The 27,702-nt window shown below is 38.7% G+C and overlaps 1 protein-coding gene across 1 annotated transcript in view; it reads right to left on the bottom strand.

Annotated features, from left to right (window-relative positions):
* The window catches only part of SLC4A8 (solute carrier family 4 member 8), a 78,126-nt gene that overhangs the window by 19,457 nt on the left and 30,967 nt on the right, over positions 1-27,702 (bottom strand). Inside the window, exons 6-15 of the mRNA XM_032211475.1 lie at positions 25,964-26,052; positions 24,798-24,955; positions 20,077-20,164; positions 19,018-19,164; positions 15,405-15,505; positions 12,418-12,592; positions 11,253-11,386; positions 8,976-9,221; positions 5,011-5,116; positions 1,717-1,878 (exon numbers count right to left, since the gene is read on the bottom strand). Of these exons, the coding sequence (XP_032067366.1) occupies positions 1,717-1,878; positions 5,011-5,116; positions 8,976-9,221; positions 11,253-11,386; positions 12,418-12,592; positions 15,405-15,505; positions 19,018-19,164; positions 20,077-20,164; positions 24,798-24,955; positions 25,964-26,052 (1,406 nt within the window). The remainder of the gene's footprint in view (positions 1-1,716; positions 1,879-5,010; positions 5,117-8,975; positions 9,222-11,252; positions 11,387-12,417; positions 12,593-15,404; positions 15,506-19,017; positions 19,165-20,076; positions 20,165-24,797; positions 24,956-25,963; positions 26,053-27,702) is intronic.

A 27,702-nucleotide genomic window follows, 5' to 3' on the forward strand; every position in this document is an offset into this window, starting at 1 on the left:
GTTATTGTTTTGTTTTTAAAGCCCTACATGGCATGGAACCAGGTTCTATGTCTACAGACTCCTCTCTCCCTGAGGACAACTGTGCATCCTACCAGATGGAAACACTTTGGGTCTCCTTTTCTTAAACCCTGCCAACTAATGGATTCCGGCAAGCATGTCCTTTTCCATTGCAAACTCTGCCCTCTGGAATGCAGTCTCCCCTTTGAGAACTGACAGGTTCCTATCCTATCCTTCCAGACCTGGTTAAAACCTGGCTCTTCCTTGGGACAGGATGGGGTTAGGGTGGGATAAGAAATGTGGCTGCATCAAAGAAGTGTGGCTGTAGCACCAGGTTTTTCTGTTTTTAGTTTTATTGTTGTGTTTATATTATTTTAGTTTTATACTGCATGTTATTTTATGGGTTGTGAGCTACTTAGTTGTTTTAAAATGGGCAACTATATACCGTATTTTTTGGAGTATAAGATGCACCGGAGTATAAGACACACTGGAGTATAATACTCACCAAGGTTTTGAAGAGGCAAATTTAAAAAAAGGTATTGCATTCTGCTAACCTCCCAAAAATGGCGCGTTTTTCGCAAAAACGGCCCTGTTTTTTCCCCAAAAAAAGGCATGAACAGCCTTTAAGGAGCTTGCAGAGTGCTCCTGGGGGGTGGAGACCCCCCCCCCCAAAATGAGCAATAAATGGTCCATTTTTTGTCAAAAAAAATTTCATGCATAGCCTTTAGGAGGCTTATAGAGTACTCCTGAGAGCTGGGGGGGGCAACATTGAGCAAAAAACAGCCTGTTTTTCACTCATTTCTGCCATCCCCAGCCCCCAGGAGCTCTCTGAAAGCCTTCTACAAGCCCTGCACAGCCATTTTGGTGAAGGGGCAGGGCTTTGGGAGGCAAAAATGCTGTATTCAGTGTATAAGATGCACCCAGATTTTCAGCCTCTTTTTTGAGGGAAAAAGGTGCGTCTTATACTCTGAGAAATACAGTAAACGCCTTAAATTTGTTGTTAGTTGCAAAGTTGTGTCTGACCCCTTGTGACCCCATGGACAAAGTTCCTCCAGGCCTTCCTGTCCTCTACCATCCTCTGGAGTCCATTTAAGCTCACACCGACTGCTTTGGTGATTTGGTTATTCCATCCAGCTATCTCATTCTCTGTCGTCTCCTTCTTCTTTTGCCCTGAATCTTTCCCAGCATTAGGCTCTTCTTTAGTGAGTCCTTCCTTCTCATTAGGTGGCCAAAGTATTTGACCACCTACGCCAAATAAATCTGGTCAATGCCCTTCTTAGCCCAGCCTTTTGCTTCTTACAGTGTCCAAAAATTGCCTCTGTAGTACCTGAAAGGAGAAGGCAGAAACATATTCCCCTACCACCACTGTTGCCCTGAAATTGGTATATGAAGACATGCTGTACCCAACCCAGAGGTATCACTGATTTTCAAACCACAATCTGTAGGTAAGACAAGAAAAACAGAAAAACAAAGAGAACTAGACTTCCATCTGAATGAAGATTGGTTCCAGTGCCTAGAAATAAAGGGAGGGATTCCTTTCAATTTCCAACAGTGGTATTTATTATTTATTAATTAAAATTTACTGTTTATGCTACCCATCTCTCCTAGAGATAATTATGCATTTGAGGAAATCCATCTAATCGCCATTATAGAGAAAAGCAGACAACAGGAATTAGTTGGGGTTTCAAAACTAGTGTTAAGCTGCTGGAATCTACTTACTTTTGAGGGGAAATAGCTACTGCTCCTAAATCTCTTCAGTGTGCTTGACAAAATATAGGTAGTAAAGAACAAGATGAAGCACCACAGAAGAACATCGGGGGTAAGAGGTCCTTCGGCTCCACATGTAGATCCTATGAATTCTCCATGCATCTCCTGACATTGCTGATCGGACAAAATAATTAAAAGGGAACAGTAGCAAAAAGGTACAGTGACTTCAGCAAAGATACGAGACTAGCGGTGGATAAACTAAAATAAGCATTTTAAATACATTAAGGGTCCTTAATTCTCAAATGAAGAAAATGTCACGCAAGAACCAAAATTAGATCTCAATTGCAGTTAAACGTAGTGTTCTCTTCCCAAGCAACAAGAACCCTTAGGTATAATTGTGCATGTTTAATAATGCTTTGGGGAAAATATTAACTTTTACAGTCCAGAACATTGTCAATGCGTGCATAAAAGATGCGTTTAAATTTTAGCACCAGAGTAAAAAACATCAGGGGTGTAAATCAAAATGTAATTAAAATGAAATATGATATATTCATACCCTCTGCATTAAAAACAAAAGAAGAATTGATTAGTCTGGAAGTATCCCTCACAAAAAATCCATCCCACTTAAAGGTACAGGTGGACATATTGAATTTGTTTGATTTATTAGTCCTAATTAGGTCAAAGTGAAACACATATAAGAGCACAGAAGCTTATACAGTTTAACGAATATTATGCAGTGATATTTATTAAAAGCATGAAATATCACTAATCCAATCATTTTATAAGTAATTGCTTAATTATTGTTTAGTTAATCAGCAGCAGAGCAATTGACAAACATATGCAGAATAGAATACATATATGCCTGGCCAACTTTAGAAGAGCTGTTTTCAGTTTTAATTCAAAACTTAATTTTGTCCAAATTAGCCAATAATTACTTAAAAGGATTATTATTACTTTTCAAATGTCTACAAGTGTTTTCATTGATTCAAGACTTAAAAAAAAAAAGCATTAATGGCTTAGATCAGGGGCGACAAACTCATGTCATGACGGTGGCGTCATGTGACATATTGGGACTTTTTCCCCCTTCACTAAACCGGGCGTGAGCATGGCCAGCACATGACCCATCTGGCCTGTCAGCCAGGAGTTTGACAGCCCTGGCTTAGATCTTCAGTTATTAAAATAAGCAGGAAGAACAGGAGAAACACGCTGAATTTAGGCCATGGATCTGGTTACTTTATGGCAGATGTGTCAAACATGGGGCCCGTGGGCCAAATGTTCTCCCACAGTGCCATCCCAGAGATGGCGAGGGACTGGCCTATGCCACCCAAGCAGGGGTGGGTTTCAACCGGTATGGACCGCTACAGCCATACTGGATGGTGAAATTTAGCATGCCTTCCTGTACCCATTGGTCAGGAGGCCCCATACTGGAACGCTCCCTCCCCTCCTTCGCTCTTTCACTCACCCCACCCATCCGCACCATGCTGCTGAAAAGTTCTCAGAAGAAGAACCAGAAGAAGAAAGAAGTGGTGAGTGGCTGGGGTGGGACGGGGAGGATGTTGGAGAAGAGGGAAGAGGCAGAGGGGCTGCTAGAAGAGTGTGTGCGTGTGCACAGGCTGTGGGTTTTAAAAAACAGCTGAGTGAATTCAGGAAGCGGGAAGAGGCAGAGGGGCTGGAAGAGTGTGCATGTGCATAGGCTGTGAGTTTTAAAAACGTTGAATGAATTCAGGAAGAGGGAAGAAGCAGAGGGGCTGGAAGAGTGTGCATGTGCCTAGGTTGTGAGTTTTAAAAACATTGAATGAATTCAGGAAGAGGGAAGAAGCAGAGGGGCTGGAAGTGTATGAGTGTGCATAGGCTATGAGTTTTAAAAACGTCTGAGTGAATTCAGGAAGAGGGAAGAGACAGAGGGGCTGGAAGTGTGTGCTGGGCACAGGCTGTGGGTTTTTTAAAAAGTTTGTGTGTGCACAGGCTGTGAGTTTTAAAAACTTCTGGGTGAATCCAGGAAGAGGGAAAAGGCAGAGGGTCTGGAAGTGTGTGCTGGGCACAGGCTATGGGTTTTTTTAAAAATTTGTGTGTGCACAGGCTTCTGAGTGAATCTAGGAAGAGGGAAAAGGCAGAGGGGCTGGAAGTGTGTGCTGGGCACAGGCTGTGAGTTTTAAAAACATCTGAGTGAATCCAGGAAGAGGGAAGAGGCATATATATATATATATAATATATATATATATATATATATATATATATATATATATATATATATATATATATATATATATATAATATATAATATATAATATATAATATATATATATATATATATATATATATATATATATATATATATTATATATATATATATATATATATATATATATATATATATATATATATATATATATATATATGTAGTTATATTTTATGCTGATAAATAAATAAAGGGAGACTAGTATAGATCTATTTCAAGCTATTTAGCTCTCATCAGCTAGCCACACCCTTGTTGGGAATCGAACCTGTGCTCTATTGCCTCTTAGGCAGATGTGTTAACCATTGAGCTACAAAGCTCAACTCCTTATCAAAATATTATATTTGTGCTGATAAATAAATAAATAAAAATATTGGGTTCTGTCTGGATGGTCTCTTGTGACGAGCCGAAGGACAGAGAATGGATGTAGTGATCTTCCTCCCATATTTGGGCATACCGGGGGTTGTAATATATATATATATATATATATATATATATATATATATATATATATATATATATATATATATATATATATATATATGTATGTATGTATGTTCCTAATATCATAATGAAAGATAGTATAATTTTCAATAACGATTGATACTATTGCATATACATACATATGTCTATATGTACATGATTATAATGATTGTGATGATATTTATATTTTAAAACTCCGGACACCTAGAAAACACACTGTTCAATATAGAAATGGATGGTTATATAATTGATATCATAATGGAAGATAGTATACTTTTCAATAACGATTGATATTATTGCATATATGTTTATGATGTTTACATTTTAACACTTTGGGCACCTAGAAAACACACTGTTCAATATAGAAATGGAAATGGAATTTGTGAGATAAATCAATGAACATAAATAATAATAATAAATAATATTTTTTTTAATTCCTTCCATCCATCACTGGTTTGGTGGAAAGGAAATGCATGTAATTCTTCATCCCTTTTACAAAGACTAATTTTCAATTCCAATCAATGAGTAATGTTATCACAGAAATCATTGTGTCAACTATGCATGGCAGGTCAAGCTCATATACTTACAGAGACAGTCATATTAGCCCAGACAACTTTGGAAGGGTCGATATTGTTGGTGCTCCAATACGCCAGGGTTTCATTATTGGGTTTGGTAGGAGCTGCACATCTGCAGCTAGTGGGCACAGAAAAGAGTTAATGAGCATCACGCATAAAACCACGTTTACTTCTGAAAGCCCAAGTCTCTGGTCCAACAACTTTTGAAAGTTTCTATTGGCTTGTTGTGATTTGTATTTTGCCATTATTTAATAAATTCTGCATAGTCATGTTTCCTCCTATTTTCCCTACAACAACCACCTGGATGAGATGAGTTGGACTGAGAGGGACTGGCCCAAAGTCATTCAGCTAGTTCTCATGACTAAGGCAGGACTAGAATTCAGGTTTCCCTGCTGATAGTCTAATGTCAAGGGACGCAGTGGCTCAGTGGCTAAAACGCTGAGCTTGTCGAATAGAACGGTCGGCAGTTCAAATCCCTAGCGCCACATAATGGAGTGAGCTCCCGTTACTTGTCCAAGCTTCTGCCAATCTAGTAGTTTGAAAGCATGTAAAAATGCAAGTAGAAAAATAGGAACCACCTTTGGTGGGAAGGTAACAGCACTCCGTGCACCTTCGCCATTTAGTCCTGCCAGCCACATGACCAGAGACATCTTTGGACAGTGCTGGCTCTTCAGCTTTGAAACAGAGATGAGCACCAGTCCCTAGAGTCAGGAACAACTAGCACATATGTGCAAGGGGAACCTTTACTTTTAATCCAATGTCTTTAGCCCTTCATCCAAACTGGCATCAATTATTTGTCTAAACTCAGCCAAAGGTAGTAAGCAGCCAATGTAAAATAAATCTTTAAAAATCTTGAACACTTTAATATTTTTGCATGAGTTTACAAATCACAGGACAAATTACCATTTGGCTCAATTGAAGATGGATGAAATAACAAAGAAATTACTTGGCCACATATACTTGTGAAGTTGTTGGCCTTTGGATGATTTCATTTCAGAGTTCAAAACACTTCAAAAGTGATGGCTTGTGTCAATGTAAAAAAGTTGTTTTATAACAAGTGTACCAGGATCAAAAGGAGGAGGGGGGACCCATTTGAGGCAATTGGATTCAAAATGTTTTGCACACATTTACTAATGTCACTGCAGACTTTTAAAAAGTATTTCAATCTTTGTTAATCCAAGATAAAACTAATCAACAATTATATGAAAGCACGATTTCATTTTAACAATATAGGAATAATAATACTGTATTTTTCGGAGTATAAGATGCTCCAAAGTATAAGACTCACCTAGATTTTAGGGAGGAAAACAAGGGGAAAATATCTGCCTCTACCTCCCAGCAATTGGCCTCCTTGCAACAAACAGTACAGACAATATACGCTGTAGTGTTATATTTCAGACTATACTTGTACAGATGCTGTTAAAATTGGTGTGCTTTCTGGAAGTATAGTTATTCTCTGCTATTTAAAAGAATAGCACTTTTAAAAACAATAGCACTGGGCCTCTTCAGATCAAGCATTTATTTTAAAAATCTTCTTCATTTTGTTAAGTTTTCTAGAATAATAATAAAGCAGTCTTTAAAAAATAAGTCTAATAATTTGAACATTCCATAGGCATTTATAGTTGTTGACTTACCTCCTTGCAGCAAACAGCCTGATTAGCACAAGAAAAAAAATCTGCCTCTGCCTCCCAGCAATTTGTCACATGGAGCAAACAGCAAGTTTCACTTTCAATTTATCCTGATCATCAGCTGTTAGAGGCTGCAGGGATTGCTATAGCTTATTGAAGCCTCCGCAAGCCTCCCCCCCCCCCATTTGCTGCAAAGAGGTAAATTGCTGGGAAGCAGAGGCCAAAGGATTGGGGCCAGTGGGTGGGTGGGGCAACATTCAGTGTATAAGACACTTCCAAATTTTCACCCTCTTTTAAGGGGGAAAAGGGTGCGTCTTATACTCTGAAAAATATGGTAATTTTAATAATAATATATGAATTGTCTGAATTGTCTTTTTTTTTACCAAATCAGTTCTGTCCAAACTTAAATTATTTCTTCCATAAGTCATCCCCCTACTAGCAAAGGAAATATTGAGTCTCTTTCAAATGCAAAAAAGCTATCACCATATCTCCTCCATCACTAGAGTTCAAGAAGGACAAGGAGTGAATCAAGAAGGTATTGTTCTCATCTAGGCTTCCTCGTACAGTAAAAAGCACATGCTTAGGTCCAAAAATGTTCTTTTTATTTCAAAGGCTGTGAATTATATTCATTCACAGTCCATAATGAGTCCCAAATAGTTGTAAAGAGTAGTAGGCTGCCAAAGTCTGTCAGGACAAGGCTCATAAGCACCCACCTTTATCTTCTTTGAAAACACTGCCAAAGATTTAATTGGCAATTAGTTTGGCAAGGCCACACAGAGCAAAGAGTCAAAAAGGAGTTTCAGAAGGCAAACTGACCAGCATGAACCAAGTTGCTTCCTGCAAAGGCTCCCGTGCCTTTGCTCCTCCTTTATGTCCTATGGGAGGGGCCAATCACCTCCAAGTATTACTCCTGAGTCGTCCCTTCTATCTTAACTGTTCTTGCCTTCTGGCAGCTCTGCACATGCGCCCACTGGGAACAAGGGAGCCTGTTCCTCTGCCTCGCTGCTGTCTGACACTGGAGGCTCCAGGGCAGCACATAACTCCCAGATGGCCCTGGCTCCCTCTCTGCCTCTGACGAAGACCCCAGGACTGGCCCATGTTCCTCTCCAACCTCCTCATTGTCCGACTCTGCTGCCAGCTGCACAGGCTGCCAGCAGACCACAACCGCTATCACTGATACAGGACAACCTGTGCATGCCTCTTGCTTTTGGAGCTCAAAAAGGGGCTTCAACCTAGAGCTATAAATTGCCCATTCATGCTATATACCCGTGATGGAGAACCTATGGCACGCGTGCCACAGGTGGCACATGGACCCATTTCTGAGGGCACGTAAGGCATTGCCCTGTCAGCTCCAGCGCACATGCTTGCGCTGGCCAGCTGATTTTATCCCTTGATTTTCAGCTGTTTTTCACCCTATGGAGGCTTCCCTAAAGCCTCCGGAGGGCGAAAAACAACAATACATGCAAACCGGAAGTTTGTTCCTGAACTTCCAGTTTTCGTGTTTGGTTGTTTTTTGCCCTCTGGAGGCTTCAGGAGGCTTCCCTGAAGTCTCCAGAGGGAAAAAAAATAGCCCAACGGGCAACCCGGAAGTTGGACAACGGTCTCCTAGAAAGCCTCTGGAGCCTGGGGAGGATGAAAAATGGACCTACCAGGCCCACCAGAAGTTGGGGAACAGGCTGTTTTGGGCCTCCGGAGGGCCTCTGGGGGCGTGGGAGGTTGTTTTCACCCTCCCCAGACTCCTAGAAAGTCATGTATGGGGCAGTGGGGGTGTCACGCACACATGTGCAGGGAGCATGGCAGGAGGGTCATTATGGGAGTGGGCACCCACATGCTTTTAGCACCTGAGGCGAAAAAGGTTCGCCATCACTGCTATATACTGTATTATCTCAAGCTTGCAAGGTCCTAACTAGAGAGTCTATATCTGCTCCAGTGAATCTACTACACACCAGACCTCTTATCTGACTATTGTTACCAGTAGGTGTTAATTGCCTTCTTTGTTTCTTATTTAGGAAGTCCTGGTGGCACAGTGGTTAGAATACAGTATTGCAGGCTAATTCTGCCCACAGCCTGGAGTTCAATCCTGACAGGGCTCACGGTTGACTCCCCCTTCCAGCTTCTGAGATCGGTAAAATGAGGACTCAGACTGTTGGGGGCAATATGCTGACATTGTAAACCTCCCAGGGAGTGCTGTAAAGCAGTGCATGGTGACACAGAAGTCTAAGTGTTATTGCTATTTCTGCACAATTAGGAATCTTATGCCAGTTGATGAATTTAAATATATTGAAGCAAAGCAATTAAAGTACAGTAAACCATTTTTTGTTTGAAATAGAAAAAACAACAGCAACTCACTAATAGAAGGTCAGGTGGTCCAGATTGCTATCCATGTAAAATGGATAAGTCCTTCCCAACTTAAACAGCTTCTCTATGGCCTCAAAAATGAAAATGAGGCAGATCAGAGAGGCAAAAGCTTCTTCTGTAAACCGAGTGATGTAGCAGACCATAGAGCTAGCGTCGGTGGCCACAAGCACAAGGCACATGAATGTTGTCCACAGGCCAATGCAGGTTCGCAGAGCAAGATAAGAAAGCTTATAGTCTCTGCAAAGGTGTGCCAAAGATAAGAAACAAGAAACGTTACATGCTGAAATAATTCTGATCATAAAATTGTAAAAGTATTGAAATGCAATAATTGTTAAGCTTCACTAAGCTGTCCGCTAATTGATCTTTTCTCCACTCCTACCAATTCTATAAGAGGTGTCAATAAAGGTAGTCCTTGACTTACAACAGTTTGTTAGTGACCGTTCGAATTTACATTGGCATTGAAAAAAGTGATTTACGGCCGTTTTTCATACTTACAACCTTTGCAGCTATGCCATGGCCACATGTTCAAAATTCAGACGTTTGGTGCTCATATTTATGATGGCCATGCTCGACTTACAACATCAGCTCATCAGTTCTGGCTGTGGCCATTAAGCTAATCACCCATTATTAAATGACATTGCATGACTGTGACTTGCAACTGTCTGCCCATTTCCCCATTGGCTTTACTTGTCAGAAGCTGGCCATGAAAATCATAAACGGGGAATCACAGAACTGCAGGGATGCAGAAACAGCTGCAACTTCAAGACCAGACATAAGTCTCCTTGTTCAATACTGTTGTAACTTTGAACAAGTGGGCAGTAAACAAGGACTACCTGTAATGGCTGAAAACTATATACACTGATATGGGTTGGTGATTGAAAAATGACTGCCATCTAAAGCACCTTAAACATTCTAAAATTTCCACCTTAGAATCATCACAAAGCTAGTTTCAAATTCAAAATTGGATAAATTATAAAGAAGCAGTTCATCTCTTCTCTTCATTCAGCCTATTTTTCACAAGTCACAAAACCTTCTGATTAAATCCCCAATGATTTAAGCAGGAACTGGGATTCACAGAATATGAGTGGAATAATCCATTGAAGAAATAATGAGGGAACTCCCAGGCAACATGGCACATTTTAAAATTCTGTAATATTTTTTGGCCAAATACGTATGTTTTCGATAGAAATCTGACAGCATTCCAGATTAGATTACCTTTCTCTACTATTTTGGATGTGGAGTTGTTATTATCAATCAAAGCCAGGGTTTGAATCTGAAGAGAGCAGAGAAATAACTGCTGACAATTAGTACCTGTGTTGGGAATACTAACCATAACTTTTCCTAGGAAGTGGAAAGGGATGGAACACTACTTCTCTTCAGATATTCAGATATAATATATCCATGCATGCATCAAAATTGTATCAGAATTTCCCATTTTCTGCTCTACTAGCATTTCAGGCTTCCTAAGCATTCAAATGAGTCCCAGCTTACAATACTGCTGCCTAATTGTACTCATAGACTAGAATAGAGTAGAGTAGAGTAGAGTAGAGTAGAGTAGAGTAGAGTAGAGTAGAGTAGAGTAGAGTAGAGTAGAATAGAATAGAATAGAATAGAATATGAATAGAATAACAGAGTTGGAAGGGACCTTGGAGGTCTTCTAGTGCAACCCCCTGCCTGGCAGGAAACCCTACACCACTTCAGACAAATGATTATCCAACATCTTATTAAAAACTTCCAGTGTTGGAGAATTCACAACTTCTGGAGGCAAGTTGTTCCAAGGAAAGTTCTCCTTAGTACTAAGTTGCTTCTCTCCTTGATTAGTTTCCACTCATGGCTTGTTCCACTCTCAGGTGCTTTGGAGAATAGTTTGACTCCCTCTTCTTTGTGGCAACCCCTGAGATATTGGAACACTGCTATCATGTCTCCCCAGTCCTTCTTTTCATTAAACTAGACATACCCAGTTCCTGCAACCATTCTTCATATGCTTTAGCCTCTAATCCCCTATTCATCTTTGTTGCTCTTCTCTGCACTCTTTCTAGAGTCTCCACAGCTTTTTACACCGTGGCTACCAAAACTGAAGGCAGTATTCCAAGTGTGGCCTTACCAAGGCATTATAAAGTGGTATTAACACTTCACGTGATCTTGATTCACATTTTGTTTTGTTTTATAAAAGAGGATTGAGAGGTCAGCAGTTAGAAATGGGTTAGTTAACTTATCTCTATTAGATTCATCATCACCATCATCCCTTGCAAAAGTACATAACCTTACTTGCAGAACTTGAATAAAATTTTCTCGAAAACCAGTACTGGTCCGGTACTTCCCAAGATGGTGAGAGGCTGGCCAGCAAAGAGAGAGTAGACCACTCCAGTGAGCGAAGCTCCAAGCAAGGATTCTATAGCACTCTGCAGGTTTGAGCACAAACAGAAGAAAAGAAGAGCTGTCATAATGGGTCAGGCTGACAGTACATGCAGCCATTCCCTCTTTAGGATTCAGAGGTCAGAAAACAGGGTATTTAATTTAATTGCTTTAATTTCTTCTCTCTATGAATTATCATTAAAGACAGGTCAAGGTGACCAGTTGGCTGAACTCTGATTAGGGGCATCTGAACTAACATTCTTCTTCCCTTCACACATTTATTTTAATTCAGGAGACAGATCTGATGTGATGTGGGAAAAGCAGCACTTTTGCCATATGTCACATAGCCACATTGAGAAAAATGACAGTGTTGGCAAATTCAGTTTCTTATCTTCTGAAATGGAAGGTGCTTCTCAAATTAACTTCTACTGAAGATTAATATTCTAAATAGCTGCCCTTCTTTATATTCATGAAGGTTAATTCCCCCTAAAAACTGCAATAAACATTCTAAAGATGAATGAAATGAATGAATGAATCCATCAATCAAACTGTCCAGGATTTAACTGTGAATATGAAAGATTGGTTGAAATATATCCAGCTAACTAATTTTAATCTCCTCTTCCAAAAAAGTAATTATAGTATGTGCCTTATATTAGAAATGAATATCTGAAGGCCACATTTTTTGTAGGGGTGCAGGTTTAAAATTCTATTAACAGGACATAGAAAATGAATGGGGTAATTTTTGCATCAACAGTGCCTTGTACTTCTATACATAAGGCATGCTGAAGCTACTTCATCAATTTCTTCCAGTAAGAAAAAAAGAGAAGATGGGAAACATAGGAAGTCCAGAAATTTCTGAGGCCCTTGTAAAATTATGTGGATGGATCACCACACACTTAAAACCTTGATGAAAAAAATGCACTAATGGTTTAAAGCAATGATCTAATAATGCAAAATAGTATACAGACCAACAGGGGTGAGGTTATATATCCACTGCTTTTGTAATTCTGGTTTTGTTGTCACCTACCTTGACAATTATTCATAACACATAAAAGGAAGGAGGGGAAAATGTTCTTACTATTTCTCCCTCTGTTGCTTCTCCAAGCAGGCCCCCAAAGGTGATCGCAGGAGACATACTGGCACAATACAGGAAGAGAAAGGAAGCTAAACACTGCAAATTCAAAGCATCTTTATAGTCGCTCCAGTACCAAGGAGCTTTCCGTTTTATATCCAAGATCAAGCCACCAAAGAGCCTGAAAAGCAAGGATAGAAATTTCAAAGATACGGTGGATTCACAGCAATGGGTTAAATATAATAACAACATGGCTAGAGATAAACGATTTCCAAACACATAATATTGAAAGTGGAGTGGCAGCTCTTTGCCTTTGACATATTCGTCCCATTATTTGTCCACAATTCTTGTTTATATAAGCTTGCATTTGATTCAAACTGTGTTGTGTTACATGCAAAGTTATGGAATCAATTATAAACCAATCCATCGTTCACCACTTAAAGACAAACAACTTGCTATCCGACAAACAGTTTGGCTTTAGGAAAAATTCGTCCTGTAATTTACAACTTTTCCACTGTAAAAAGATCTGGACTACATGTCTTGATCAAGGTAAAGCTTAGGATGCAATTTGCATAGATTTTTGTAAGGCTTTGAATACAGTAGTACATCATAAACTGCTGCTGAAATTAAACTTTTCTGGACCTTTGCACAAGTGGATTGCTGCTTTTCTGTCTGATAGACTGCAAAAAGTCAAAATAGGGAACTCGCTGTCTAATCCTGCGTCAGTTAGCAGTGGTGTTCCGCAAGGCAGCGTTTTAGGTCCCACATTTTTCCTGTTCTATATCGACGATTTATGGGATCAACTTAAAAGCAATTGCGTTCTTTTTGCCGATGATGTAAAATTATTGAATACTGCAGATAATTCTGTTGTTTTGCAAAGGGATCTTGACTATGTGTCTGAATTGTCATCTATTTGGCAGCTTCAAATTTTGATTAATAAATGTCTTACATATTGGTAAACATAATCAGAATGTCCAGTATAAGCTAGGTGGTACTGATCTAGCAGATGAGCCTCACTTTATCAAGGACCTAGGTGTATTTATCTCTGACTATCTATGCTCCAAAATTCACTTTAACAGCGTTGCTTTAAAAAAAAGCATTAAGAATTGTAAATTTAATTTTGTGAAGCTTTTTTTTCTGGAAATATTATATTGTTAATTAAAACTTATAAAACCCATGCTAGACCAATCTTAGAATATTGTTCAACTGTCTGGAATCCCCACCATCTATCAGACATCAGTACAATTGAGCAGGTTCAGAAGTATTTCACAAGAAAAGTTTTGCACTCTTCTATACACAATAGAATTCCCTACGTTACTAGGCTCAAAATTCTTGGTTTGGATAACTCAGACCTGTATCACTTGCGATCAGACCTAGTGTATTGCATAACAAATTATACTTAGTAATGCTTCACCTGTAAATGATTTTTAATCGCAATAATACACGCACAAACAACTGCTTTAAACTCAATGTAAATCATTCTAAGCTTGACTGTAAAAAAATATGATTTCTGTAATAGAGTGGTCAAAGTCTGGAATGTTCTATTGATCCAGTTGTGTCAGTGACAAATTTTCAGTTTCAGTCACAAATTGACATCCGTGGACCTTAATTCATACTTAATCGGTCAGTAGAGGGGGCTTGTATAATTGTACTAATGTGCCTATCGTCCCTGTCAATGTATTTTTTTTCTTTTATTCTTGTTTGACAAATTCTAATAAATAAATAAATACTGAGATTCCTCTGTTCCATACTACCAGGACATTTTCTTTCTCATTATAGTCCTCAGTGCTAGCAAAAGTGATCTGGGCCAATTCTTCAAAAGTTGTCCAGATATCGCCATCCTAAATCTACCAGTACTGCAAGTACTCCTAGACTTACAGCCATTCATAGACATACAACAGTTCAAAGTTACAGTGGTACTGAAAACTACACTACAACTCACACAGCATTCCCACGGTCATGTGATAAAAATTTAGGCACTTTGTATTTATAATGGTTACAGCATTCCAGGGCCATCTGATTCCCCATCTGCAACCTTCTTCAATGGCTTCTGACAAGCAAAATTAATGGGGGGGGGGCAAATTTGCTTAACAGCGTAATTCATTTACCTTAACTGTGATTCACTTAGCAACCATAGCAAAATAGGTTGTAAAAGTGGGTGTGACTCACTTAACAACTGTCTTGATTAGGAACAGAAATTCTAGTCCCAATTGTGGTAGTACCTCGAGGACTACCTGAATCTAGTTCATAAGGTGTCACTGAGTTTTTAGAGCTCTTGTAATGAAAAATGGGAAAATTTCCTTTAGTAAAAGTTTGGACAGTATACGGCCCACAACCACTACTTCTGCAACCATGCAAAAACTCTTGCATGCAGTTTGTAGTAATAACCTGTTTCCCTAAAAATAAGATCTCCCCGGATAATAAGCCCAATTGAGCTTTTGAGCACATGCACTAAAATAAGCCTTCCCTCGAAAGTAAGCCCTCCCCCAAAATATTGCAAAACAGCAGCAGCCATGAGGTGACTACGCTCACCGCCTCCTGCACCTCAAAAATAATAAGATCTTCCAAAAAATAAGGCCAAGTGCTTATTTCAGGGGTCAAAAGAAAATAAGACCCTGTCTTATTTTCGGGGAAACACAGTAGTGTTGGGCAAAATGAAAGTCTTACAATTTTGGAAAAGTTATTTCATTTATTTATTTATATTTCACACTTCTTAACCGCTCATCTCCCTCTTTAATAATGATTGGACTCTGCCAATGTTTTTATTATTATTATTCTAGAGAGGAAAATCAGCATCTTAAGCTAGAGGCATTTAACCTCTTAAAACACTCCCAAAATAAGTCAATAATTTCAATCTCTCCATTGCATTGATGCAAGGATGTTATTGGCCATGTCCCCTGCAGGCCCCAAAGGTCAAATACTTTTTAAAATGCAGTACTAGCTAATAAAAAGATTGCTTATCGCTGCTTTGGAAGAAGACTCCCATAACTCACTTTCCTGTTCTCTTGAGCTCTGGCCCCTCGTGATCCTCCATCTCATCATCACAAATCTTTCCATTAGAGAAGTTTGGCGTTCCTCGCATCTTCCTCTTATACTAATAAAAAGGAAGTATGACAAATTAACATGATTCTGCTAGTTTTTGAATCAGTGCAAGGCAGGCAGAGTGGCCTTTAAAAAAAAAAACCAACAATTTCAAATTGGAGGCTAAACCTAATCTTACAATTGCAACTTTACTGTCAGGGTTCCAAGTCCCCAATGAAAAAAAGTCAGAGGTTTGAGATTTCTCAAAGTTCCATTTTATTAGAGCTGTCATATTGGCACATCTGGAAAAAACCGAATTTGAAAGTTTCCAAGTTTTCCCCACCCAAGTTGAAAGTTGAAGTCCCTGCCCAGCATCCACACATCCATCACATGGTCCAATCAGGCACCGTCCGAACTGGAGATGCCTCCCAGTCATGCCACTCCAGGTGCCGGCCAGGATGACCTTGACTTTCTGAGAAAGGAATGTTATTTTGACTCTATCTACCCCACTCCATATAATGCTCCCTCCCAGTTTCCCACAGCAATAATTGTGGCAGGCCTGAAGGCCAACGCAAAAGATGACTTTCAGGCCTGACAACTACTGTATATCAAAAGCCATATAAATGTCATACAGGTAGTCCTCGATTTACAGTCATTCATTTAGCGACTGTTCAAAGTTACAACAGCACTGAAAAAGTGACATAACCATTTTTCACACTTACAACTGTTGCAGCATTCCCAGGGTCACAAGATCAAAATCTGGACACTTGGAAACCAATTCACATTTATGATAGTTGCAGTGTCCCAGGGTCATGTGATTCTTTTTGCAACATAAAAGGATAGCTAATTTAAGGTCGTAACATGACTGACTAATTTAAGGTCATGAAATGGGGCAAAACTCACTTAACAATGTCTCTCACTTAGCAATAGAAATTTTGAGCTCAATTATGGTCATAGGTCGAGGACTACCTGCAATTTCATTTGCACACAATTAGTGTTTTTATTATTATTATTATTATACAATTGAATCACAGCGGCCAGTTGTTTCGCCGGATTTGGCATTGGTTACTAGTCGGGCTCCACCCAGGGGCCTAGGACGTCGTAACGTATTTTCGTAATATGCGTGCAGATCCAAGCAGTGCGGCTTTTTGCATTTGACTGATGGTGATTTTGTCAATTTTTAACTGTTTTAAATGTAATTCCAGTGCTTTTGGAATAGCACCCAGTGTGCCAATTACCACTGGAATTACCACTGCTGGTTTGTGCCATAATCGTTGAATTTTGATTTTTAAGTCCTGGTATTTTGCGATTTTTTTCATGTTCCTTCTTGGCGACTCTGCTATCACCTGGTATTGCGATATCTATGATTGTGACATTATTTTTCTCAACCAATGTGATGTCTGGTGTATTATGCGCCAGTATTTTGTCCGTTTGTATATGGAAATCCCACAAGATCTTGACCATCTGATTTTCGGTGACTTTTTCAGGCTGATGTTCCCACCAGTTTGTTGCTGTTTTAATATTATAATTTTTGCACAAATTCCAATGGATCATTTGTGCTACTGAATTGTGCCGCAATTTATAATCAGTCTGTGCGATTTTTTTACAGCAGCTGAGTATGTGATCAACAGTTTCATCAGCTTCTTTGCAAAGTCTGCATTTGGCATCATCAGAGGATTTTTCGATTTTGGCCTTAATGGCATTTGTGCGGATAGCTTGTTCTTGCGCAGCCAGGATTAGTGACTCTGTTTCTTTCTTTAATGTACCTGCTGTTAACCATAACCAAGTTTTTTTCACTGTCCACTTTATCTTTTATTTTTTCCAGAAATTGGCCATGCAATGCTTTGTTCTGCCAACTCTCCATTCTTGATTTTATCACATCTTTTCTGTATTCTTGTTTCGTCTGTTGGGCCTTCAGTAGATTTTTGTTCTTTACTTCAATTAATAGATGTTCTTGACTTTCTTTTAAATAATCAGCCAGTGCGTGTTTTTCTTCTTCAACTATTTGCTTCACTTGTAATAATCCTCTGCCACCTGATTTTCGGGGCAGGTATAATCTATCAGTATCACCACATGGATGTAAACTGTAGTGCATTGTCATTAGTTTCCTGGTTTTTCGGTCCAAAATGTCCAAATCAGCTTGTGTCCAGTTAACTATACCAGCTGTGTATCTTATAACTGGTATTGCCCAGATATTTATGGCCTTGATTGTATTTCCACCATTCAATTTAGATTTCAAAATTTTCCTAACTCTCTTGGTGTACTCTCCCCTGACAATAGTTGTTGTTGTTGTTGTTATTACATCCAATTTTCATCAGTGTATTCTGGTACAATTATGCTTAAATAATTATATTTTACATCTTTCTTATAATTCCTCATCATCATATTAATAATATAATAAGATGAAAATATGATAACATTTGACATCATCTTTTTTAACAACTCTCCTCTTTACATTTCCACCAATTGTATCTCCTCCTTTCTAAGGAGGAGATGAAATTTCTACTATCTAGCCATTGATAGAATATGTTCCGTATCAAAAAATATTCAGTTTCTTCTTTATCCTTAATAGCAAGTGTTAATCTGTTCATCTCTGCGCAGTCTAATATTTTTTTAATTACATCACCCTCAGACGGAATCTCATTGTCTTTCCATGGTTGCGCAAATACAATTCTAGTTGCAGTTAAAATATGAAGAATCCAGTATGTAGTCTTTTTATCATATGTTTCTGGTAGAATGCCCAACAAAAATATTTCTATTTCCAGTTCTATATGTTTTTAATCATTTTTTTCCAGCCATGTGTGTATTTTTGTCCAATATTTTCTTGCTTTTGGTCATGTCCACCACATATGATAATATGAACCAGATACTTGTTTATACTTCCAACATTTAGCCAATCTGTCTTTATACATTTTTGCCAGTCTTGCTTGTGCAAAGTGCCATCTACAAAACATTTTATACATATTTTCCTTATATGCAGTCGACATCATCAACTTAATATTTCTATCCCACAGTTTCTGCCATTTTTCTAAATCTATTGCATATCCAAAGTTTTTAGATCAGGCAATCATTGTCTCCTTTACCTGCGCAATTTCAAGTTTAATACTTAATAAATAACAATACAGTTTATCAGTTTATCATCTGTTTCAATCAATAGCTGATTGGAACAATTGCCTTAGTGTTGATGTAGCTTCCAATAAGCACGCAGGATTGTTTTTCTTTCCTTGCAATTACAACAGCCAAAAGGCTGAGGCAGCCCTCTAGGGCAGTGTTTCTCAACCTTGGCAACTTGAAGACGTCCGGACTTCAACTCCCAGAATTCCCCAGCCAGCGAATGCTGGCTGGGGAATTCTGGGAGTTGAAGTCCGGACGTCTTCAAGTTGCCAAGGTTGAGAAACACTGCTCTAGGGAACCTTAGCCAATAAATGACAAATATATATTGTGCTATGATTCTACCCATCTAATTTATAGACAGTATCCCCCCATATTAGACTTATTTTAAAAATATTACAAATATTTTTAAAACAAATACTTTAAAAAGAAATATTTTGTTTTATTGAGCTAGAGAAGTAAGCCATAGTTTACCTGAGAAGGAACACTTTTAGGTGGCTCAATTCTGATTGATGGGTCCCATTCGCCAGGTGGCAGCACAGTCGCCTGATCTAGAAACTCATCAATGCCAGCTAAAAGATCATTTCGATCCTTGGCTTTATAAGCAACATCGTGGAAAACCTATACAGACAGGAGAGAGACATTTACTTACACATAATAGCTAAATCAATTCTAATTTCCCCATATGTTCTCTCAAACAGAATCTTTGTCAGGACAACTATTTTGGTTAAACAAGCAAAACTTTAAAATCATCTACCTTGAATATGGAACAATATATAGATACATAGTATTTGACAGACAGTGAAACAGCATCCTTGCATAAGTTCCCACCAGAATCAAACACTATTTCACTTAGCTGAGTCACCCTAAACCACAGCTGCCTAACCATGGCTCACTAAAAAAGAACAGAACTGGTTGTGATTATATAGTATATGAATGGAAAGTAACACATATTACAGGTTACTAGAATTTACAATGAACCAAGTCATGTAAATATTAAAAGGAGAGTATGCATCACAAAAAACAATTCTACCATGTATTTACTAATGCTTTATTTGGAGCGTGTGGGGTCATTATTCCTGACTTTTATAACTATTTAATGAATCTGTTGCAGTAGTGGGTTCCTACCGTTTCGGACCAGTTTGGCCAAACCAGTAGTGGTATGGCGGCCTGGGTCACTGGAACTGGCAGCACCCCAGGCCTGCCACACCCCCGAACTGGTTCTCCGGGTAGTGCCATAGGCGCTGCTAACTTCCTTTTTGCTTCTGCACATGCACAGAGCAATTTTCATTGCACTGTGGATGCGCACGGAGCGAGCGAACCAGCAGTAGTACCTGCTGGGACCCACCCCTGCTCTGTTGGTGTCCTTTTATGTATAGTTCATCCAAAAAATGTAAATGACTTAGGCCTACAGTGCTTCTCAATTTTGATGACTTTTAAGAAACCTGAACTTCAACTCCCACAATCCCCCAGCCATGCAAAGGTTAAGAAACACTGCTGTACAGAGTGAAATGTCTTGCATACTTCACTTACCTCATCAGTCATGAGGGTAGCCATTGACCTTCCAATCTCATGATATTGCTGTCCTTTCCCTACTGGACCCAGCAAGACAAACAAGAACCTGGTCATTAAGAGAGAAATAGAAGAAGAAATGGTTGCAATATAAGTCAAACATTTTAAAGCCATTTGGAAATTAAGTTTCATTAAAACGAGACAGACCCTGTCCAATTAAAGAAAGGAAAAAGACTTCAAAAGACCTTTGACGAGGTGGCGCAGTGGTTAGAGTGCAGTACTGCAGGCTACTTCTACTGATCACCGGCGGCCCGCAGTTTGGCAGATCAAATCTCACCAGGTTCAAGGTTGACTCAGCCTTCCATCCTTTGAAGTCGGTAAAATGAGGAGCCAAATTGTTGGGGGCAATAGGCTGACTCTATAAACCGCTTAGAGAGAGCTGTAAAGCACTATGAAGCAGTATATAAGTCTAAGTGCTATTGCTATTTCCAAGATCTTCCAGAACAGTGAAACTTTTCTCCAGGTATGCAGCTTTAAAAATCTCTGAAGGTGAAATTACTCCTCCATATTCCCTTGCCCCAGTATTCACTCCCTACTGAACCCATCAGGCTCTGTTCAACTCTGTGTTGTTTACACTAAAGTCTCGCCTACTTGCAGCCTCTTGTCCCTAAAGTCATCTTCAACTTTATGAAAAAAAGGTAGGAGGCAAACCTACCTCCTTTCCATTCAGATCACATATGGTACCTTTCAGGATTCAGTCAATGCAAAACAAAATCCTCAAGAGAATAGGAACAAAGGGCCTTTCTGATTAGTCACTGGTTGATCTGAAGGATTCTGTATTATTTGGAACAGCACTTCTAGCAAATGTCAAAAAACAAACACATGCTTTCTTCCTGTATATCAGTGCATATTGTTTTCTGAAAAATACACAAAGGTTGTGCCCAATGTATGTGCATTTACGTGAAATTTTCACTTTCCTCTGTATAGACATTCTGCATGCACAGACGTCTTTCCTATGCCTGTTAGTGTCTTGCTATCCACAGACAAGAAATTATTAAATATTGATGACATTTTGGATTATACAGTATATGTAGAAAAACATTAATACACATTAATGTAACAAACTCTCCCAAGACTTCCCCCACCCCGAGATGCTTCATGCTCCATGTCCCATTTCTTGAGTCCCAACAGGTTTACTCCTACTTCTACTGGTTATCTCCCAGGCTTTAGGCCTGATTCCCACCTCGCCTAGCAAAACACCCTTCTCGCTACTTACCTTTTGAAGAGCTCCAAGGCCTTCCAGAGTGCCGGGATGACTTTCTTCATTGCCCAAACACATGGCACAGTTCTAAAAGCGGCCACCGTTTTGACCCACTGACAAAATGGTGGCCGTATTCGGGTCACTGCTGCATTGCCTGGGGACGAACTGCTTCATTGTGCTGCCTTAACAAGCTCTGCACGCCGCTGCAAAAGCATTCAGAAGCTTCTTCAGCACTGTGGAGACCTCTCTGAGGCAGCAAAAAGAAGCAGTTTGTTTGGCAACCATCATTTTGTCCCTGCTAATTTGTGGGCAGGGACAAAATGGCGGATGCATTTGGGTCGCTGCGACATGGACAAACTGCTTCATTTTGCTGCCTTAACAAGCTCTATACAATCAGCACTGTGGAGACCTAAGGTAGCAAAACAAAACAGTTTGTCTGGTGGCCATCATTTCGTCCCCATACCGTCTGTGAACAGGGACAAAATGACAGCTGCATTGTGTTTCCACAACGCAGGAACACATGACCTGCCCTCCTTCCATAACATGAGATCTGGAGAGTTTGATAAGTTAAAGGTGGGGTGGAGTGGGGGTGTGAGGAGAATACCTAAGTCCTGCAGTTTTCTGTGGGGTGGGATGGGGGAGAGAGGCAGGAGGGCACTCCAGCGACCTTGTAGTGGGTCATTGGGTGAATGCAGGCCAACTGCAGCTGTCCTAATTTTGAACTGAGGTCATAAGTAGCTTTGGGGAGCTGTCACTTGCAATTTCAAACATTCGTTAAATGGCCTGTTGTACCTTGAGGATTACCTGTATCTAATACTGTATGAATATTTATGGATCCTTTAATAGAATGCCTCTTTAGAGGTCGCAGTTTTTTTAAAAGGATTAAATAGTGTAAGAACAGGAACTATCCAAACCCATCCAAATAAATGTTTAAATTTCTCCTGAGTCCACTGAAAAAGTTGGGGTTTTATTTCAGCAGAGCTTAAAATTGTAGAAATACTTTTTTAAAGCTTCAGTCTAAATTACAAAATTATTAAAATGGATGATTAAATATTTTTTAACTCAATGGGAGTGCAACATGCCAAAGTTTGCAACAAGCACAATTTTAAATGGCATGGACAAATTATTTACAAGCATAAACTCAAATGCAATAATCAAGGTGACAAATAATAGTAGGAGACTTAGAAAACTTTATTGCCACTTTGAATGTACACTAATCAGCATATATTAAAATGAAATTTCGTTGCATACATCTCTCAAAGGGTCTCTACCTCTAATATACACTACATAAACATGACTAAATAAATAAATAAATATTAAGCATATACATAACTATGCACATTAGTAGACAATCAGTGTGAAATTAGCACTAATCACTGTTGGGTAAACTGAGAAGGTAAAAAATAAATGAAATCCCGAGAGGAAGGGGCCGATGCCGTGACGAGATGACGCGCAATCTCAAAGCTCTGAGATTGCACTCGACACTTTTATTGCTGGGGGGTTCCAACAGACCTAAATCATCCCGAAGAGATGGTGAACAGGAAGATTACATCTTGCTGATCTCGGGGATATCGCAAAATCTCCGAGAAAACCAAGGCAAAAGTCTTCTGCTGGCAATAAAAATTCCAGTCTGTCAAGACTGACAAAGTCAGGGTGACCTCAAAAGAAATATGGAGGAGAAGTGTTAAGCTGGTGAGAAACTTTTATTGTTTTTTAAAAAAACGGACTGCCTATAAAATCTAAAAACTAATTTAAATCAAAGAACAGAAGAACTTAGTGGTGAATTTGATTTTTGTAATGGTTCTGGACAGTGATTAGCTTACTTTCTAAATGTTATTTACATGGACTGATTCTAAGTAAACCTTTTCAAATGGATAGATTATCCTAACATTTCTTCTGACTCTGTAAGCTACAAATTGTTTTTATTTTGACACTTTTATTGCTTGGCTGCTCTGGCTTAAGATCTCATAAGATTTTACAGCTGTTCCTCTGAAGTTTGTTTTCGCTTGCAGAGAGTTTGCGAGTGTGTTTCAATCTTGCTGAGCTTCTAAGAAAAAATACCTGCATATAAACATGGCGCCTCTTCAAGCGGTGCTTTTAGCTTTGAAGAGGGTGTTTGATACAGAGGAAAGAATTGAGAGAAAATTGGACTATTTGGTGCATTTGGCAACAAAATGTGATGAAAAAACTGAAAATGTTCTTCAAATGCAAAATAAGAAGATGGAAATTCAAAAAATTGAAATGGAAGACGAATATAAAGAGATTGAGCCTGTTGATATTCGTGGAAATTGGTTTATTTCTGAGGGAGGAAAGAGTGGAATATTCAAAGATAAATTAAATGGAGAGAAAACCTATTTCAAAGGACAGCACATAGAAGGAGAAGAAAGCATTAAAAGCATTAAAGAATTTGTGGATTATAAAATACTATTTGCAAAATATTTGATAACACTGCTGAGAATTAAAGATAAACTGAAAAAGGAAACAGAAGGAGGGTGTCAACATTATATGAGAGATACTACAAACAAGGAGTTGCAAAGAGGAGTCTGTACAGATTTGTTTAAGAAGATGTTTGGAGAATTGGATCCACAAATGGCAGTAGATATAAGATTGTTTTGCTATTGGAGAGATACAGGTTGATGGAAGAGTATAATTCAAAATTAGCTAAACTTAGTTAAATTCAGTGATAATAGGTATAGTTAAATAAAAATTGATAATGATAGTAATGTATACAATGTTGAGCTGTTATGATAAGTAATGATTGGATATGAATAATGAATGTTACCTGAGAAGGGAAGGTTAGAAATTTTTTGGACTATATATAAAGATTAATAATAACAATAATAATAAAAAAGAACAAAATTAGACACAGTTAAGTTTTAACTAATAGGGGAAATGTTATGATATAGGATATAGTTAAATGAAGAAAGGATAATGATAATAAATTATATACATGGAGGATTAGAAAATTTTTGTATTAAATATTATGGATGTTTAGCTAAAACAGGATATGAGGATTTAATGTTAATGGAGGATTTTATAAATAAGTAAATGAAATGCCAGCATGTGGTTATGTATTAAATCTTGGTATATTTTAGGATGAAGGACGTTTAAATAACTATAGCCAAATAAAAGTGGAGGTATGATGATGGTAATATAATAAATATTTGAGTTAAGATATTTGAATTAATATGAATTATATTTGATGACGGTAGAAGAGATGCACAGAAGCCTTTTGTAACCAGTTTCTACATATGTAAAGAAGGTGGATTTGTATGTTTGTCTTGAAAATAAAGATTTTTTTTTTACAAAAAAATTTTTAATAAAATAAATGAAATCGCAGAGGCGTTGATGGTGAACCATCACTTCTGTAACACTGCCAAGAAAACTGCATAGCTGCAGTCACTAAGAAGCAACATTGACTTGAGGACATCAGTACTATTAGTTATCTCCAAACGCTCCCATCATCACTACCACATTTTACCTGGTAGGGAGTGGAACTTCAGTCATGCCTGGAAGAAGAACAGCTGGTGATAAGCGTAAGAAGGCAATAATAGGTTGTTTCAGGAAATCTGCTTCTCCAATTAAAACATTTGCAGCTTCAGCTCCAACAGGAATCTTCTTCATAAAATGAAGGTCTGCCTAGTTACAAAGAAAAAAAGCTTAATTTTTAAGGCAGAACTGATATTATGATGCATTTAATAAATACAGATATTATGATGCATTTAATAAATACAGATATTATGATGCATTTAATAAATACAGATATTATGATGCATTTAATAAATACAGATATTATGATGCATTTAATAAATAGATATTATGATGCATTTAATAAATACAGATATTATGATGCATTTAATAAATACAGATATTATGATGCATTTAATAAATACAGATATTATGATGCATTTAATAAATACAGGTAATGAATACAGGTAATTTAATAAATACAGTCAACACTCTCTTTCAGCAACTGTTCAAAGTTACGACAGCACTGAATAAGAAGATTTATGACCAGTCCTTGAAGTTGTGGCCGTCACAGCATCTCTGATGTAATTTGGGTGCTTCACAACCTATGTGCATTTACAACAGGAGTAGTGTCCTGGGATCATGCAATCACCATTTGCAATGTCTACAGCTGACATCCAACAAGCAAAGTCAATGAGGAAGTCAGCAAGGAACTTACGAGTTGCAGTTACATGATATCATGCTTAATGATTCAGGGTGACTTGCTTAACACCTGCAGCTGGAACCGATGTAAGTTAGCATGGACATGTGACATTTCACTTAACAACTGTTGTACTTAGTGACGGTCCCAGTTGTGGTCAGGGACTACCTGTATAGATTCCAGAGAACCTCCTCCTTTTGGGGCTGATTTTAGAGTTTTTAAAAATAGACATTATACAGAGATGCTCATATCCAGATGAGATGCTGATATACCATGGCTGCTACTCATGACAGCAATAATGACCTATGGTAAAACTTTTTTCCCATTGACAGTGACATTATTCACAAAGTCAGTTTGGCCGAAGATGCCAATTCAGAATAAAAGCAATGCCAATTGTTTTCATTTGACTTTGATGAAGTCAAATCTGATTGGCTCTAAGATGCTCTTACAATTAGTGATAAACAATTACATTAACTCACTTTGCACATATCTGTTGGGGTAGTATCATGAGTCAATCCATTTCTAACTTCTAGTGTGTTAGAAGGAGGAGGAGTCAGTGAAATTACTCCTAAATAGAAACAGAGAGGAAAAATCTAGATAATTTGTTGCATTAATTATTACATTATACACCATATGTGGGAAATTATCCCATAATTGGCTGGGTGAAATTAGCTGGGATCAATAGGATAGGATAGAATATTCTATCTGGATCAATTCTATCTGGATCAAAGGTCCCAGTGAACATTTGCCAAAAGCCATATGGAAAGAACAGTCCTGGGAAAGCTTTTAGATAAGGAAGCCGAATTCATTTCGGGTGTCTATACACGGATACACACAGAGATGAGAGGCCTCTATTATCTGAGATATAAACACACAGAATTAGCCTTGCATCCTTTTGCCGCCTCGTGTAACAAATCAGTCATTCCCATATGCCTAATGTAGCTCTCTGTGATTTACAATTCTAAGACCGTTTGTTCCTCCTTCCTGCTCTCCTTATCAGGATGTGATTTACAATTCCATACCTCCTCATTTCCCCTTATTAAAGAGTACCCTTTGTCCCTCCTCCCTGCCTTTCTGCCAGAATGTGTGATCAAGAAGTGATTTGTAACATACTGTGAGATCCTTTGTTTGTAATAAACTGCTGACTAGCTTTCTTTGAACTTTCCTAATAAAAAGTGTTCTGGTTTAGCCAGAAGACGCCATTTTCACCCAGTCTGCAGAGTGTGTGTGTGTCTCATTGCCAAAGCAGCCTAGGAATTAGAGATTCGTGAAGTGGACCATCGGATTGTGAGAATGCTTGTATTCCCAATGCAAGCTCACTCTCGCAAGTGGTGACCTCCGACGTGATCCATTTCACAACGCCAGGAATCAGTCGAGGTGCGACGCAGGGAGGCCCGGACAGGTCGAACGGACTTTCAGCGTGCCCAATATTCCCATCTCTTACCCAGCGCACCTTACGTAAGTATGGGAAAAGATTTGTCTAAAGGGCGGGCGGCCCGTCTTAAGGAAACAGGACCCCTGTCCAGAGAGCAGAAGGCTCACCTTAAGGAGATTGGACAGATAATTGGAGCTCACAAAATTATATTAAAGGATAAAAGTGAACTTCCCACAAAAAAAGAGGTTAGAGAATTAATGAGGTACATTTGGCAATACTGTCCGTGTTACCCAACATTTGGATCTCTTAATATAGACACGTGGGAGAAAATAGGCTCCTATTTACACGAGGAGCCTAGAGCACCGACACCTATATTAATCAGCTGTAAAGCTGTTTTAACTGCTCTCTGTCTTCATCACGGAGACACATTCACGCTTTCCAAAAAGCAGGCAGATGAATTAACATCTCTAAAACCCACTGCCCCTCCCAAGTATGAGGAAATAACAACAAAGGCTGTAGGGGAAGAGAAAAGGGAAAGCAAAGAGGAGATTTTAAAGCAAACTCCTCAAGAAGAAAAATCCAACACCCCAGAAAAATCTGATATCCCTCCTAAATATGAAGAAGTAACAACAGAGACTGTAGAAAAGATAAAAGAGGAGATCAAACAACAGGCTCCTCAGGAAGAAAAATCTAATATTTATCCAGTTTTAAAAAGTACTGAGTACTCACTCGGTCCCCTCACTGCAGGAATGCAAAAAAAGAGAAGTGGGGACGATGTGAAGTTGGACGACCTGAAAATGTTAGCCACTTTTCCTGTTGATTTTACAGGACAAAACCCTGTGT

This window comes from Thamnophis elegans, chromosome 2 (assembly GCF_009769535.1).
Source record: "Thamnophis elegans isolate rThaEle1 chromosome 2, rThaEle1.pri, whole genome shotgun sequence".
NCBI classification, from domain to species: Eukaryota; Metazoa; Chordata; class Lepidosauria; order Squamata; family Colubridae; genus Thamnophis; species Thamnophis elegans.